This window comes from Oncorhynchus mykiss, chromosome 6, assembly GCF_013265735.2.
Source record: "Oncorhynchus mykiss isolate Arlee chromosome 6, USDA_OmykA_1.1, whole genome shotgun sequence".
Taxonomy (NCBI): domain Eukaryota; kingdom Metazoa; phylum Chordata; class Actinopteri; order Salmoniformes; family Salmonidae; genus Oncorhynchus; species Oncorhynchus mykiss.
The window spans coordinates 41,769,507-41,787,811 of NC_048570.1; the positions used below are offsets into that span (position 1 = coordinate 41,769,507).

Sequence of the window (18,305 nt, forward strand, 5' to 3'; positions counted from 1 at the left end):
CCACACACCCCAGCTCACAATCACTGTCTTCTCCACTACCACCACCACCCACGTCATCACCAGCAGCAGCACCATAAAGACTAGTGGCTCCCACACGCGAGCACATGACCCAGCTCTCTCAGCCCTCACCAGTACACCTGGTATATGCCCACCCAGACTACCCTCTCTTCTAATCCAATCACTCCAGATGGCCACCTGTCTCTCTGGTCCTCTCTCCCTCTCTCTCTCTCTCCAGTTGATATTACTCCCTGTCCCTCTCCCTGGTCTGGTTGTTGGTGGTTCTGGATGCCCGGGCCTATAGCTCTCTCAGGGCTCAGGGGAGCGTTCGAGCACACCTTCGACCACCAGATGTTCACAGATTTGAGCAGAGCAGAGTGGCCACCTGCCCTACTCTGGTGACCCCCTGGGACATACTGCACTGTTGACAAAGCTATAGCCCCCCTGGTGAGCCCCAGCACAAAATGGGTGCATTCAGTCTCCCAATTGTCCTGTGGGGCCTATAGAAAAACATGCAGTCACACAGCACAACAATGCAGCCATTGAACACAAAAACAGAAGGCAAAATAACCAGAGTTTTTGTTTTCAACAAACTTGGTCAGCTCTTTCACTTTCTGGTTAATCAGCAGTGTGTGTGTGTGTGTGTGTGTGTGTGTGTGTGTGTGTGTGTGTGTGTGTGTGTGTGTGTGCGCGCGTGCGTGCGTGCGTGTATATGTGTAAGTACATTTTAGTGGAATTTCAACAAGGCAGAAACAATAAATAGATGAGTACATTAACTTGTGTATTTTAATCGTAATGGTTCATGTTGCATTACCATAAATACTTTAATCAATGAGTAACTGGTGATCTAATAACTTTTGAGGGGGGAATAATCTATTGATTTAAGAGACAACATTTCTTTAAATAGCATTTAAGTGGGTGATGTTAGTGGGTGGTGGGCAGTCAAGGTGTTTGTTTGGGAAACTGAAAATGAAAATTGCCAATATTATAATCATAAATTAGAAGGTGCGATTTGAAATGGTTATATTTTTGTAGTACATGTAAAAGCAATGAGTGAGAGGCCCATTCAATCTGTGAGAGAATAGCCCAGCCAGTTCCTGTGCAGCAAATCCTCGACGATGTAAAATGCAAAGGCTACCAGCGTAGAGGGCCTACCACATGCCACCACTAGTCCGTTGGTGGGAAACAGAATCAGAATCGTTCATAGTGTAACGTACACAAAGTCCGCGTGTTGGGCAGGACTTTATTTTACGGTATAGACATTATGTAGGCCTACTTAACGACATGGTGGAATGGTAATTACACAATAATAATTAATGTAGGCCTATTATTACTTGTTTCTATGGGATTTACCACTTGACACTCATACGATCCCATCTATGAGCAGCATGTAGGCATTTAGCCTATCGGCAACAGACAGTGAAGATGACTACCACGACAGAGAAATTACAAAGTAGAGAACATTCAAAAGAAAAGCTTGCGTGTTCAGAAGGTGTGAAATGTTCATCTTACTTCAGCATTTATGTTTAAGCAGAACACGGGTATGGAAATCATAAGTAATATAACAGGCTAATATAACACTGTTGAAAAAAAATCGATTCCAGGTCTATCATTGGTTTAATAGGCTATTGAGTATGTTTGGAAACATGAAAACTCATATGCGGGTGTTGGTTTGTTACACGACCTTGGCTAAAGAAAGCATGGGATATTAAGAAAAGCGCGTGAGCGAGTTCTCGCTCTCTCTCTCTCACTCTTTCCTCAATAGTGCTTTAGAAACCACACTGAGCTCTGGCATAGTTCTCCTTCCTTGCAGCAGATGGCAGCAGATTTCTGTTCTGGACTCGTGCATGGAGCTGTCCATGGTCTTTGAAACACCACGCGGTCCACTTATTTTGAGGATGGACCATTTTTTTTCAATCACACTATTAAGAATTACATATATTATGAATTAAATACCATTTATACTTCAATTATTATATATCACATTGTGGAATGTTCATGTTTTATCCCAGATAATTATGTCTTATTTTTATTTTGTTGTCATCTGTTGAAGAGAATTACTCCCCCTCTATCCAATGTCCGATGAGATGAAACGCATTTTCAGTTTGGATTCAATAAAATAAAAAATCAATCGACAAAAACCAAGTTACTTGTAAATGCAGAAATAGTTACTCGTAATGCAGAAAACGGCTTTAGTTGCTTGCATAATTTGATGAGGCTACAGAGGTAGATAAGAATCGAAAGGCTATGAGAATAGGTTCAAAAAGAAGATACACAAGTCGAAAATGAAACAGAAGAGGAAGGAAACCAGGGGAGAAGCTTTGCTTTTTATCTGTCGTCTGCCACCACCGAGACGAAACACTGCCAGGGAGAGCAGGGCAACAAAACTCCGCGGCGACCTCATGGCAGTCTGACGTACACCTACCGCTGCTGGTATAAATGAATTCACGGCGTCACCAGGCGCAGATGATTTGAAGGACCAGTGAGCGCCCCGGCCGTCAACACACACATGCAGACACACACACACACACTCACACACACACACAGCAATCTGCGTCATGCGTCGCCGGAATGAAGGAACGGGCACGGGAACTCCGATGGACCCCGTTAGTACCCACACCGGCTGCAGCACGAGGGACTGACCGAGCCTCCAGATTCCCCCCTTTGGCTCCCCTGTCCTATCCTACCGGGCGCGCCGTGTGTGTCTCGGACCCTGAAGAACTATGGATTTTATCAATAACGGCAGTGAAAATAACAATACGACCACAGCCTTTCCCGATGTTGTGGATGTCATTCCAGAGTGGGGTGACAATGACAAAGAAAAGGGGTCTAGAAGTGTTCCCGAGGTGGAGCTGAGTTACCAGGTGATCACCTCTCTGCTGCTCGGCGCGCTCATCCTCTGTTCCATATTCGGCAACGCGTGCGTTGTCGCGGCCATCGCGCTGGAGAGGTCTCTCCAGAACGTGGCCAACTATCTGATCGGCTCGTTAGCCGTCACGGACCTCATGGTATCAGTTCTGGTACTACCCATGGCGGCCCTCTACCAAGTCCTGAACAAATGGACTCTGGGACAGGAGATATGTGATATTTTCATCTCTCTGGACGTGTTGTGCTGCACGTCGTCCATTTTGCATCTGTGCGCAATTGCCCTGGACAGGTACTGGGCTATCACAGACCCCATAGACTATGTGAACAAACGGACACCCAGGCGAGCGGTGCTGCTGATCAGCGTGACTTGGCTGATTGGGTTCTCAATCTCCATCCCGCCCATGCTAGGCTGGAGGAAAGCCGAGGACAGGGCGAACCCGGACGCCTGCACCATCAGCCAGGACCCGGGCTACACCATCTACTCCACGTTCGGAGCTTTTTACATCCCGCTTATCCTCATGCTGGTCCTCTACGGGCGGATATTCAAGGCAGCCAGGTTCCAGGTTTGGAAAACTGTGAAGAAATCGGAAAAGGCAAAAGTGTCGGACAAGTGCTTGGCCGTGTCGCCGGCTATTTTCCACAAGAAGGTCAACGTAGATGCGGGGGGAAAGAACTGGAAACACAGTGTGGAACCTACATCCAAGCCTTCGTGCGTAAACGGCGCGGTGAACCACGGGGAGAACTGCGAGTCGTTGGAGATCATAGAAGTTACCAACAATTCTAAGAACCACCTGCCTCTCCCCAACACTCCACAGTCATCACATGAGGTTGAGAACAGGAACGAAAAGAACGCTGAGGCTAAGAGGAAAATAGCTCTGGCCAGGGAGCGGAAAACGGTAAAGACGCTCGGTATCATCATGGGGACTTTTATTTTCTGCTGGCTACCGTTTTTCATCGTGGCTCTGGTCTTGCCTTTCTGTGCGGATAGCTGTTACATGCCAGAGTGGCTGGGTGCCGTCATCAACTGGCTGGGCTATTCGAACTCTCTCCTAAACCCGATCATTTATGCCTACTTTAACAAAGACATCCAAAGTGCTTTCAAAAAAATTATAAAATGCAAATTCCATAGACAGTGAGCCGTTCATCAGTAAAGTGTTTACGTTTACTTCATTCCAATGATGGAGTTTATGAAACGCACAAAAACAACGTGTTATTTTCAGGGACTGTCTCTAGCCGACGGTGTGAATTAGAAACAGAATAGCCTATGGGTCATATACAGTGAGACGTGGAGAGAGACATGCAGTATATTTGTAGGCCTATTATGCTGTGTACGCTGCTCCTGTGTAGCATATTCGATGTTGTAGATATCTGCAAGGCATCGTTGTATTCCCATGTAAAACGTGTTATTCAAATACAATTCACAGAATTCATGCATTCCATTCACGTGACCTGGTCTCAGAGCATTTCGTATTATTCTGTACGTAAATCCGAGACACTATATTTAGTATGATATGTTACGTTTCCGTCCTACATCATACCAGCTTTGTAGCACTGAAACAATAAAAAACTATCGAAATACTACAACTTCTGCGTGTAATGTCCACTCTTTAAGCACAAACATAGAGGTAAGCTTCCAATGACAGTTGAATAAGAAATCAAAGAAAGACAATATTTGAGATTAAATTATTTGAATATAATCTGTTATTCTGGAATTCAGGTGATTAATTTCAAGCACGGCCAATTACGCACAGACAGCCAATTAGGCATTAGGCATTTTTTAGGCAATGTTGAATGAAGCTTAGCTCTAATACCAACACGGACAGTTAACGCATAAGTATATATGAGACAAATTTAAGAATATAGTTGACTGAATATGAAATTATTTTCAGAGGTGTGAGATATTGATGTTATTGGGTGAGAAACCTATGTATGGGTGTTGCATTGATCTGCAAAGTAAATGGGTATCGAGCTAAACAGTTGCAACAGTTACATCTTCCATCAACTCCATCTAATGCAAAATTAGATGTGCAATTTTCAAAAACGGAAACAGCCATTACAGTTCAGATAAGGTTAAAAGGATGGGATCTTTCTGTCGCACGCACACACACACACACACACACACACACACACACACACACACACACACACACACACACACAGGGGCTTGTGCCATTGGAATGGGTTCAGAGCTAGCTATAAAGGTAACAATAACTTGAGGCACCTTGAATTGCATTACAATAACGATTCTAACCACATACATAATGCAGTACATTGATTCTAACCATACATTTAAATGTATTATGTAGATCAGAACTTTTCATATAAATATGTAACAGATCCTAAAATTACTCCGAAATGCATTGCGTTCGAATCACAAACTCTCTATGGCACCTAAAATGAATACATCAGAAAAAGACAAACAGTGGAATAGGTTACACATTATTTTACAGAACCATCACTAACTCCCAGGCAACACAGCTGTTTGGCCTATCCTCATAGCAATAAAGCTAGCAGCTGTAGTCATAATGTGGGTGGAGGTGGTAGACTGGAGGAGCATGGATCATGTCTATTCTCCCCCTTACATTAACCATAAGGAAAATATACATCTGACCTCAGGGCAGTGAAGTAACTTAAAGGTCCAATGCAGATGTTTTTGTCTCAATATCAAATTGTTTCTGGGTAACAATCAAATACGATTGTTTTTTAGTAAAAATGGTCAAAAAGAAACAAAGCTTCTGTCTCAAGCGATAATTTAGCTAGGACTGTCTGGGAGTGGTCTGAGTAGGGAGGGACTGAAAACTAGCTGCTATTGAAACTGGAACTCTCTTTCTTATTGGTCTATTTACTTACCGCCTGGTAATGTCACCAGGCAGGCAAAACTCCATTCTACCAAAACAGGCTGACATTTCAGCCAGTCTTTTCAAACAGCTCTTACACTAAAATGGCATTATCATAATTTTCACAATTTCACAGTATTATTCCATCTTCATAGTGTAGAAAAATATATATACAGTGGGGAGAACACGTATTTGATACACTTACGATTTTTGCAGGTTTTCCTACTTACAAAGCATTTGTCATTTTTATCATAGGTACACTTCAACTGTGAGAGACGGAATCTAAAACAAAAATCCAGAAAATCACATTGTATGATTTTTAAGCAATTAATTTGCTTAAAGTATTTGATCACCTACCAACCAGTAAGAATTCCGGCTCTCACAGACCTGTTAGTTTTTCTTTAAGAAGCCCTCCTGTTCTCCATTCATTACCTGTATTAACTGCACCTGTTTGAACTCGTTACCTGTATAAAAGACACCTGTCCACACACTCAATCAAACAGCCTCCAACCTCTCCACAAAGGCCAAGACCAGAGAGCTGTGTAAGGACATCAGGGCTAAATTGTAGACCTGCACAAGGCTGGGATGGCCTACAGGACAATAAGCAAGCAGCTTGGTGAGAAGGCAACAACTGTTGGCGCAATTATTAGAAAATGGAAGAAGTTCAAGATGACGGTCAATCACCCTCGGTCTGGGGCTCCATGCAAGATCTCACCTCGTGGGGCATCAATGATCATGAGGAAGGTGAGGGATCAGCCCAGAACTACACGGCAGGACCTGGTCAATGACCTGAAGAGAGCTGGGACCACAGTCTCAAAGAAAACCACACTACGCCGTCATGGATTAAAATCCTGCAGCGCACGCAAGGTCCCCCTGCTCAAGCCAGTGCATGTCCAGGCCCGTCTGAAGTTTGCCAATGACCATCTGGATGATCCAGAGGAGGAATGGGAAAAGGTCATGTGGTCTGATGAGACAAAAATAGAGCTTTTTGGTCTAAACTCCACTCGCCGTGTTTGGAGGAAGAAGAAGGATGAGTACAACCCCAAGAACACCATCCCAACCATAAAGCATGGAGGTGGAAACATCATTCTTTGGGGATGCTTTTCTGCAAAGGGGACAGGCCGACTGCACCGTATTGAGGGGAGGATAGATGGGACCATGTATCGCGAGATCTTGGCCAACAACCTCCTTCCCTCAGTAAGAGCATTGAAGATGGGTCGTGGCTGGGTCTTCCAGCATGACAACGACCTGAAACACACAGCCAAGGCAACTAAGGAGTGGCTCAGTAAGAAGCATCTCAAGGTCCTGGAGTGGCCTAGCCAGTCTCCAGACCTGAACCCAATAGAAAATCTTTGGAGGGAACTGAAAGTTTGTATTGCCCAGAGACAGCCCTGAAACCTGAAGGATCTGCTGCCGTGTGTGCAAACCTGGTCAAGAACTACAGGAAACGTATGATCTCTGTAATTGCAAACAAAGGTTTCTGTACCAAATATTAGGTTCTGCTTTTCTGATGTATCAAATACTTACAGTGCCTTGCGAAAGTATTCGGCCCCCTTGAACTTTGCGACCTTTTGCCACATTTCAGGCTTCAAACATAAAGATATAAAACTGTATTTTTTTGTGAAGAATCAACAACAAGTGGGACACAATCATGAAGTGGAACGACATTTATTGGATATTTCAAACTTTTTTAACAAATCAAAAACTGAAAAATTGGGCGTGCAAAATTATTCAGCCCCCTTAAGTTAATACTTTGTAGCGCCACCTTTTGCTGCGATTACAGCTGTAAGTCGCTTGGAGTATGTCTCTATCAGTTTTGCACATCGAGAGACTGACATTTTTTCCCATTTCTCCTTGCAAAACAGCTCGAGCTCAGTGAGGTTGGATGGAGAGCATTTGTGAACAGCAGTTTTCAGTTCTTTCCACAGATTCTCGATTGGATTCAGGTCTGGACTTTGACTTGGCCATTCTAACACCTGGATATGTTTATTTTTGAACCATTCCATTGTAGATTTTGCTTTATGTTTTGGATCATTGTCTTGTTGGAAGACAAATCTCCGTCCCAGTCTCAGGTCTTTTGCAGACTCCATCAGGTTTTCTTCCAGAATGGTCCTGTATTTGGCTCCATCCATCTTCCCATCAATTTTAACCATCTTCCCTGTCCCTGCTGAAGAAAAGCAGGCCCAAACCATGATGCTGCCACCACCATGTTTGACAGTGGGGATGGTGTGTTCAGCTGTGTTGCTTTTACGCCAAACGTAAACAACGTTTTGCATTGTTGCCAAAAAGTTCAATTTTGGTTTCATCTGACCAGAGCACCTTCTTCCACATGTTTGGTGTGTCTCCCTTGTTTGGTGTGTCTCCAGGCTTGTGGCAAACTTTAAACGACACTTTTTATGGATATCTTTAAGAAATGGCTTTCTTCTTGCCACTCTTCCATAAAGGCCAGATTTGTGCAATATACGACTGATTGTTGTCCTATGGACAGAGTCTCCCACCTCAGCTGTAGATCTCTGCAGTTCATCCAGAGTGATCATGGGCCTCTTGGCTGCATCTCTGATCAGTCTTCTCCTTGTATGAGCTGAAAGTTTAGAGGGACGGCCAGGTCTTGGTAGATTTGCAGTGGTCTGATACTCCTTCCATTTCAATATTATCGCTTGCACAGTGCTCCTTGGGATGTTTAAAGCTTGGGAAATCTTTTTGTATCCAAATCCAGCTTTAAACTTCTTCACAACAGTATCTCGGACCTGCCTGGTGTGTTCCTTGTTCTTCATGATGTTCTCTGCGCTTTTAACGGACCTCTGAGACTATCACAGTGCAGGTGCATTTATACGGAGACTTGATTACACACAGGTGGATTGTATTTATCATCATTAGTCATTTAGGTCAACATTGGATCATTCAGAGATCCTCACTGAACTTCTGGAGAGAGTTTGCTGCACTGAAAGTAAAGGGGCTGAATAATTTTGCACGCCCAATTTTTCAGTTTTTGATTTGTTAAAAAGGTTTGAAATATCCAATAAATGTCGTTCCACTTCATGATTGTGTCCCACTTGTTGTTGATTCTTCACAAAAAAATACAGTTTTATATCTTTATGTTTGAAGCCTGAAATGTGGCAAAAGGTCGCAAAGTTCAAGGGGGCCGAATACTTTCGCAAGGCACTGTATGTCATGCAATAAAATGGAAATTAATTACTTAAAAATCATACAATGTGATTTTCTGGATTTTTGTTTTACATTCCGTCTCTCACAGTTGAAGTGTACCTATGATAAAAATTTACAGACCTCTACATGCTTTGTAAGTCGGAAAACCTGCAGAATCGGCAGTGTATCAAATACTTGTTCTCCCCACTGTATAAAACACAGGAACAATCAAGTTGTTGACTGCACTGGGCATTTAACCTAACTTTGGGGCTATATGTGTTCATCCTGTTGTTGCCACCAGGGTTTAAACTACTCTGAGGGGGTTCCCTGTAAAAGTGTAGTCTGAGTACCAGTCTTTTCAGCTAACATTCCACTCCTTGCCACTCCTGTCATTAGCTTCTTAGAAAAAATAGCCATGTCATTTTTATTCTAGCCTTGAAAATACAGTATTTCAACATCGTGTCTAGACGATAAAAGGCTACTCTAATCACTTGTGCTTGGCTGCCAAACCTACAGTAGTCCCCATAGGCCTAATATTTAAACTGAGGAAATGTTATCATAATCATTATTTTAGCGATCCACGTTAGACGTCCCTCCTAATGAAAAGAGCCCCCATCCTGCTGATGGACAGCTCACATCACTTGAAATGTGCTTATGTATGAGAAAGTGAACATGCAATTTCCAAATAGAAGCTCAGTGGGGAATCAGGGATTCCTTTCTTTGCGATCTATTGCCTACCTCAACCGCCAGGATTTCATTAAATATGCCTACCCACTGGGCATACCACGTCACTTCAACGTGGAAATATGGTTCATATTTGGTTGAGATGTCGATCAAAGAGATTTCAACCTTTATTCACCCACTCCAAAAGACAGCCAGGAGTTTGTTGAATTCCCATTGTGTTATCACTGTGCGTTCAACCATAGTCCGAGTCGATATTCATGTAATAATAAGGAATTCCCCTCGACCACGCCAACAAATGTGGGAAAACAAACATTCTTTCTCATTGATCCCCAGTGTAAAAGAGGCAACTTTGTAGTTGATTTTAAGTTCTACAGAAATAACTAAACATGCCGAAAAGATGTTGTAACCAGGTCAAAAATGTCCAACCTACAGTTTGGAATGCTCCCACGTGGGGAAATAGAGCCCGCGAAAAGAGCCCTGTGGCATCAGGCTACTTCTCGGAGTGGAAGAGTGGTACATTGTTGAGAACTGGTATCCAAGTAGGCTACACGTAGCTAGCTATGTCTGTGGAAAAGGTTTCCTCCCAGGTAAGACATTTAACTTGTTTAGAATAGTCCATTTGTTACTTAATTCACTACTTGTAGCTGTATAGTCCGTTTGTTTGTGTTGTTTGTCTTTGGCTAGCTTAACCCTCCTGTTGTGTTCGTTTCAATTGAATTAGTTCTGTGTTCCCGGTCCAAAATGGCCACCCCATTATAGCTGATTATACATCCATAACAATAGAGTACATATATTATCACCTAATGTTGTGTTACATATTTTTTTTTATCAACTTAAGCTCTTGTGAACATCACAAGTTTTGAACTTCTATTTGCTATCAATGGCGTGTAGGCCTCATTGACCTGAGCTCATACAACTTGTTTTTGAGTTTAAAAAAAAACAATGTATGGATTATTTTGACTATAACAAATACTCAGATGAAACATATTGTGCTATTTATCACAAGCTACTTTGTGTCAAAGTTTAACAAGGACTCTCTCCTCCTCACCAGTGTCATGATCAAAGATATGACCAAAGAGCCTCATACAGTTTGGTCATTGTGCTGCCGCAGAATGAATTGTGAGCAAGGCCTCAAAAAAGCTTTATATACCAGAGGTGCGAGAAAAGTTCTATATATTATTGAAACAATGTTGTGATTGTTTGTGAGAATGCCAACAGATGTGGTTCCGGTGGGGGAAGATTCTATTGGGGAAAGGTTCCTGTGGGGGTTGCCATGGAAGCCAAGAAGGGGACTGAGGTGTGTGTGTGTGTGTGTGTGTGTGTGTGTGTGTGTGTGTGTGTGTGTGTGTGTGTGTGTGTGTGTGTTCTCAAACCCACATACACGTGGGGGTCTGGGAGAGGAAGTGTGTCCATCTGATGAATGGGCATGTGCCTGAACTCAATTTTATACACTAATTGCAGTCTCACCCATTCATTTCTAATGACTGGTCAAAATGACCGGGAACACCACGTGTACAAAAGTTAAATAAAACACCAAAAATGTTATGAAAATCATCCAAATGTGTTTTGTGTGTTCAGCTGCCCTGTGTGGACAAAGTCATGGAACCTTATGACAATCAGATTAAATCAACTACAAGTCCGTCCAATCGACCGGAACACAGCAGGAGGGTTAATGTTCAGGTTGGTAGGTAGCTATCACTCACTCACATGGCTGCTAGCACTGTCATGAAAAGGGGTATGAGGGAAGAGGGAAGGAATACAATATTACGTTTGTAGTGAGAACGCTCGGGAGGAGGCAATATTAAAAGGTCATTTTTAGACGGTGTATTTTTCTTAAATGTAGTTTTGTAATTTACTAAAACAACCAGACAACAAGAAAATGTCACTTAATAAAGGTAAAGTTTTTGCTGTGAACCAATGTGGTAACCTAGGTAACCACAGGTTGTTTTCCCCACAGGCGGGCAGGGACGTGAAGTTCTGTAATACCAAATGGGAGTATCCAAAAGCCCAACCAAATTCCAATGGAAAAACTATATCTGTTTTTTTGTTTAGTTGTCATCTAAATAGCACTGCACTTTCAACCATTTAAAAGCACAACAAAGTTAAAATGTGGATACAATGTCAGATATTTTGTATTCATACAACCCCTTATTGTATAAATATTTTGTATTTATACAACCCCTTATCACTGTGCTTCATCTAATGGCAAAACCAAAATACCTGGATTGTATCTGAAATTACATTAAAAGTACATAGTGCAAGTGATCAGTGCTGTTCGAGATTCTGCGCAGAATATTATAACAATTGTGAAGATCTCCACCTGTGACCTGTGACCTTTGCATGCTATCTTAAAACATGCACACTTTCTATGATTAAATAAGAAGACATTTATGGTTACAGTAGGCTAATCTCCAAATGTGGCCATGGATGTGTTATTTATTTTATGGTTTAATAAATACTGTTACATTAGTTTGTAAAATAGCTTTAACTTTAGGCTATTTACTGTATTATAAAATTATCAAAAGTATTATTGAATTGTGTTTGGTTGACAATACAACCAAATATCAACATTTATTAAAGGAGATGTATATTTTGCGTCAATTACTTAGTCTGGCTTTAATTCCAGTTTGTCTACAAATTAATAATTGATATGTTGGATTCACATCTCCATCTCAACCAAAAATCAAAGTTAAAGAATATGACTAAGTCAAATCAAACTTCATTTAAAGTGCATTTAAAGGTTGATTTGATTTAGTCTTATTTGTTAACTTAGATTTTTGGTTGAGATGGAGACATGAATCCAACATATAAATTATTCATTTGTTGTCAAACAGGAATGAAAACCAGTTTAAGTCCGTGGCACAGATGGAACCCTCCCAACAGAAGATATATGTCCTTCAAATGTTGATATTTGATTGTGTTGACAACCAAACACAATTCAAAATCCAGTTTGTCTACAAAATAATAACTGATATGTGGTATTTATGTCTCCATCTCAACCAAAAATCTAAGTTAAAGAATAGGACTAAATCTAATTTATGTAATAAAGAAAATCTGGACATTTTCCCACTAGTGGTGGGTTTCCACCAAATTGACTTGTTGTGGATCAAATCAGTGCGTGATGACCTACTGCACATTAAGTCTTAATGTAACGAACATAAATCTAAAGTTCAATGTGTTTATATCACATTTTCAACCCTACTGATGGTTTTGTCACAAAGCTGTTGAGTTAAATAGCAAATGTGCCTACTCTGGTCTTGGCATGTGCGCTTTAGCCAACTGCTCACAGATACAGTGTGGGTAGGCTGTGCGGTTAAGCTAGTACACATGTTGAGATTTATTATGGATAAGAGCCAGAATATTTGTATTCGTCAAACAGCAGTCAAGCTTGAGATCCTCATGTCAACAGAATAAAACTCGTGATATTTCTCAGAAAGGAGTATCAAGATCTCTGTGCGCTTTCACCACCCTGTGAAGTTCATCAGAAATAATTTTATCTGTAGCCTAATAAACTGCATTATTTCCCGAGTTGTAGTGGGAGGACCACCCACCATATCATCATGTAACTAAGTTTACTTCGATATGATGGTTATTATATTGAACAAAAATATAAATGCAATTTGAAAATTCAGAATATTTTACTGAGTTACGGTTCATATAAGGAAATCAGTCAATTGAAATAAATTCATTAGGCCCTAATGTTACGAGATTCTTCCTGGGAAGGCGGCTCTGGCTGCTCCATGCTGACTGGCGGCTCTGGCTGCTCCATGCTGACTGGCGGCTCTGGCTGCTCCATGCTGACTGGCGGCTCTGGCTGCTCCATGCTGACTGGCGGCTCTGGCTGCTCCATGCTGACTGGCGGCTCTGGCTGCTCCAGGCTGACTGGCGGCTCTGGCTGCTCCAAGCTGACTGGCGGCTCTGGCTGCTCCATGCTGACTGGCGGCTCTGGCTGCTCCATGCTGACTGGCAGCTCTGGCGGCTCCTTGCAGACTGGCGGCTCTGGCGGCTCCTTGCAGACTGGCAGCTCTGGCGGCTCCTTGCAGACGGGCAGCTCTGGCGGCTCCTTGCAGACTTCCAGCTCTGGCGGCTCCTTGCAGACTGGCAGCTCTGGCGGCTCCTTGCAGACTGGCAGCTCTGGCGGCTCCTTGCAGACTGGCAGCTCTGGCGGCTCATGACAGGCAGGAGACTCCGGCAGCGCCGGACAGGCGGGAGACTCTGGCAGCGCTGGACAGGCGGGAGACTCTGGCAGCGCTGGACAGGCGGGAGACTCTGGCAGCGCTGGACAGGCGGGAGACTCTGGCAGCGCTGGACAGGCGGGAGACTCCGGCAGCGCTGGCGAGGTGGAAGGCTCCGGCAGCGCTGGACAGGCGGGAGACTCCGGCAGCGCTGGAGAGGAGGAAGGCTCCGGCAGCGCTGGAGAGGAGGAAGGCTCCGGCAGCGCTGGAGAGGCGAGGCGCACTGTAGGCCTGATGCGTGGTGCTAGCACCGGTGGTACTGGGCCGAGGACACGCACAGGAAGCCTGGTGCGGGAAGCTGCCACCGGAGGGCTGGTGCGTGGAGGTGGTACTGGATAGACCAGAATTTCACCCTCAAAACATTTTACGTTGATTACGTTTTTCAAATCCAATGTATTTTCCATGTAGATTCCTCGTCACAATATGTTGACAAATTACATTTGAACAACGGTTGATTCAACCAGTTTGTGCCCAGTGGGTAGGCACTATGCTTTTTTTATGGTACCTTTAATTAAACTGACTCGTTTACTCATTTACCAATGTTGTTAAACTTACATTTATTGTCACAAAACGTGCATCAGACAAAAATATTTATTTGTCTCTGGTTTGCATAGCACAGGTGGTGGCTGCCTAAGTACACTTGGCCTAATATACAGTCTAGGCTAGCATATGAATTTGTATTTGTATTTATTATGGATCCCCATTAGCTGCAGCCAAAGCAGCTGCTACTCTTCCTGGGGTCCAGCAAAATTAAGGCAGTTTATTACAATTTTAAAAACATTACAATACATTCACAGATTTCACAACACACTGTGTGCCCTCAGGCCCCTACTCCACCACTAGCGCATATCTACAGTACTAAATCCACGCGTATTGTTAGGTTCTAATTTTCAGAGTAAATAACTCACGGGCACTAGAGAAGCTTACCCAAGTTGAATTCTTCCCAAAGGGTCGATACAGCTGTAATTCAGACAAACAACATTTCACACAAGCACTGATATTTAACCCTTTCTCCTAGGCTGAGTCTCCTCCTCCACAACTGAACAGCCACTCTGTTGCTAGACAGAACCTTAGTTTTATCTGTTCTTCCTCACTTCATCTAACCCAAAGTGCTCACTCCTCCCCAACTCAAGGCCGTCATGGTTATTGATACCAGAATGTGTCTCTTCTGTTCCCAGAGGATCCCTGATGGCTAACAATAACATATCTTGACATAATGTAAACGTTATACATTACCCTCTCTCCCTCAGTGGCATTGTTATGTTCTATGGATTCCACCCCGTCTCCCCTACACATTCCAAAGCCATCTAACTCCTACAGATAACCATTAACTTCTGATGTAAAAACCAGTCTCGTTCACGGTTGGATACTATCTTTATGAGCATAACAATGTTTTAAGTTTCACCCAGAATCTAACAGTATGTATAGTGCATATGTTATTGTGTGTGTGTGTGCATGTGTCTGTGCCAATGTTTGTGTTGCTTCACAGTCCCCGCTGTTCCATAAGGTGTTTTTTAATCTGTTTTTTTTGTCTAATTTTACTGCTTGCGTGAGTTACTTGATGTTCCATGCAGTCATGGCTCTGTGTAGTACTCTGTCTCCCATAGTCTGTTCTGGATTTGGGGACTGTGAAGAGACCTCTTGGGGCATGTGTTTTGGGGTATGCATGGGTGTCCGAGCTGTGTGCCAGTAGTTTAGACAGACAGCTCGGTGCATTCAACATGTCAATACCTCTCATAAATAAAAGTAGTGATGAAGTCAATCTCTCCTCCACTTTCAGCCAGGAGAGATTGACATGCACATTATGAATATTAGCCCTCTGTGTACATCCAAGGGCCAGCCATGCTGCCCTGTTCTGAGCCAATTGCAATTTTCCTAAGTCCTTTTTTGTGGCACCTGATCACACGACTGAACAGTAGTCAAGGTGCAACAAAACTAGGGCCTGTAGGATCTGCCTTGTTGATAGTGTTGTTAAGAAGGCAGAACATCGCTTTATTATAGACAGACTTCTCCCCATCTTAGCTACTACTGCATCAATATGTTTTGACCATGACAGTTTACAATCTACTCCAAGCAGTTTAGTTGCGGTTTAGGGTTTAGTGAGTGTTCTGTTCCAAATACAATGCTTTCAGTTTTTAGAAATATTTAGGACTAACTTATTCCTTGCCACCCACTCTGAAACTAACTGCAACTCGTTGTTGAGTGATGCAGTGGATTACAAGACCAGCCTATAAATTAACTTCTAATTTACACATCTTTGTCTTCACTGTTCCTTTCTTGCACAATTCATGCATCTCCCCTGGCATCTAAACGGGCATCTCCACTGGCATCTCCCCTGGCATCTAAACGGGCATCTCCACTGGCATCTCCCCTGGCATCTAAACGGGTATCTCCACTGGCATCTCCCCTGGCATCTCCACTGGCATCTCCACTGACCTCTCTTCCATCCTCTCTCTATTCTTCTTATAGCTCTTGAACCAGTAGCCTAGCGCAATGTGTGTCCCAGAAGAAGCAATACAGTTTGGTCGCTTATTTTGAGCAATTAAATATCTACAGTACCATCGGAAAGTATTCAGACCCCTTGACCTTTTTCCACATTTTGTTAGGTTACAGCCTTATTCTAAAATTGATTAAATAGATTTTCTCCCCTCACCAATCTACACACAATACCCCATAATGACCAAGCAAAAACAGGTTTTTACTAAGTACTTTGTTGAAGCACCTTTGGCAGCGATTACAGCCACAAGTCTTCTTGGGTATGGCGCTACAAGCTTGACACACATGTAGTTGGGGAGTTTCTCCCAATCTTCTCTGCGGATCCTCTCAAGCTCTGTCAGGTTGGATGGGGAGTGTCGCTGCACAGCTATTTTCAGGTCTCTCCAGAGATGTTCGATCAGGTTTAAGTTCGGGCTCTGCCTGGGCTACTCAAGGACATTCCACAGAGGAACTCTAGAGCTTTGTCAAAGTGACCATTGGGTACTTTTTCACCTCCCTGATCAAGGCTCTTCTCCCCCGATTTCTCAGTTTGGCCGGGAGGCCAGCTCTAAGAAGGTACTGAAGGTACTTGAAGGTACTTGTGTTATTGGGGACCTTCAATGATGCAGAATTGTTTTGGTACACTTCCCCAGACCTGTGCCTCGACACAATCCCGTCTTGGAGCTCTACAGACAACTCATGGCTTGGTATTTGCTCTGACATGCACTGTCAATTGAAACAGCAGAGTGAGCACCCCCCTATGCACATCGATGGGACAGTAGTGAAGAAGGTGGAAAGTTTCAAGATCCTCGGCATACACATCACAGACAAACTGAAATGGTCCACCCACACAGACTGCGCCTCTTCAACCTCAGGAGGCTGAATATATTTGGCTTGTCACCTAAAAGCCTGACAAACCTTTACAGATTCACAATTGAGAGCATCCTGTTGGGCTGTATCACAGCCTGGTACAGCAACTGCACTGAGCTCAACCGCAAGGCTCTCCAGAGGGTGGTGCGGTCTGCACACGTGAGGTCAGTACAGGTGCATCAAAGCTGGGGCCGAGAAACTGAAAAACAGCTTATATCTCAAGGCCATCAGACTGCTAAACAGCAATCACTAACTCAGAGAGGCTGCTGCCTACATTGGGACTCATATCACTGGCCACCTTAATAAATTGATCACTAGTCACTTTAAACAATGCCACTTCAATAATGTTCAATAAACATACAGTGCCTTGCAAAAGTATTCGGCCCCCTTGAACTTTGCGACCTTTTGCCACATTTCAGGCTTCAAACATAAAGATAAAAAACTGTATTTTTTTATGAAGAGTCAACAACAAGTGGGACACAATCATGAAGTGGAACGTCATTTATTGGATATTTCAAACTTTTTTAACAAATCAAAAACTGAAAAATTGGGCGTGCAAAATTATTCAGCCCCTTTACTTTCAGTGCAGCAAACTCTCTCCAGAAGTTCAGTGAGGATCTCTGAATGATCCAATGTTAACCTAAATGACTAATGATGATAAATACAATCCACCTGTGTGTAATCAAGTCTCCGTATAAATGCACCTGCACTATGATAGTCTCAGATGTCCGTTAAAAGCGCAGAGAGCATCATGAAGAACAAGGAACACACCAGGCAGGTCCGAGATACTGTTGTGAAGAAGTTTAAAGCCGGATTTGGATACAAAAAGATTTCCTAAGCTTTAAACATCCCAAGGAGCACTGTGCAAGCGATAATATTGAAATGGAAGGAGTATCAGACCACTGCAAATCTACCAAGACCTGGCCGTCCCTCTAAACTTTCAGCTCATACAAGGAGAAGACTGATCAGAGATGCAGCCAAGAGGCCCATGATCACTCTGGATGAACTGCAGAGATCTACAGCTGAGGTGGGAGACTCTGTCCATAGGACAACAATCAGTTGTATATTGCACAAATCTGGCCTTTATGGAAGAGTGGCAAGAAGAAAGCCATTTCTTAAAGATATCCATAAAAAGTGTCATTTAAAGTTTGCCACAAGCCACCTGGGAGACACACCAAACATGTGGAAGAAGGTG

General features: G+C 43.2%; 1 protein-coding gene across 1 annotated transcript; it reads left to right on the forward strand.

Moving 5' to 3' along the window:
* Positions 1-2,210: 2,210 nt before the first annotated feature.
* htr1aa (5-hydroxytryptamine (serotonin) receptor 1A a) lies at positions 2,211-4,449 on the forward strand. Its single transcript, XM_021606534.2, has one exon. It carries the CDS (start codon positions 2,721-2,723, stop codon positions 3,999-4,001), a length of 1,281 nt encoding a protein of 426 aa, XP_021462209.2. The 5' UTR covers positions 2,211-2,720; the 3' UTR covers positions 4,002-4,449.
* The last annotated feature ends 13,856 nt before the right edge of the window (positions 4,450-18,305 follow it).

Coding starts and splice junctions, on each gene's coding strand:
- htr1aa (XM_021606534.2), top strand. CDS start 2,721: ATGGATTTTATCAATAACGGCAGTGAAAATAACAATACGACCACAGCC.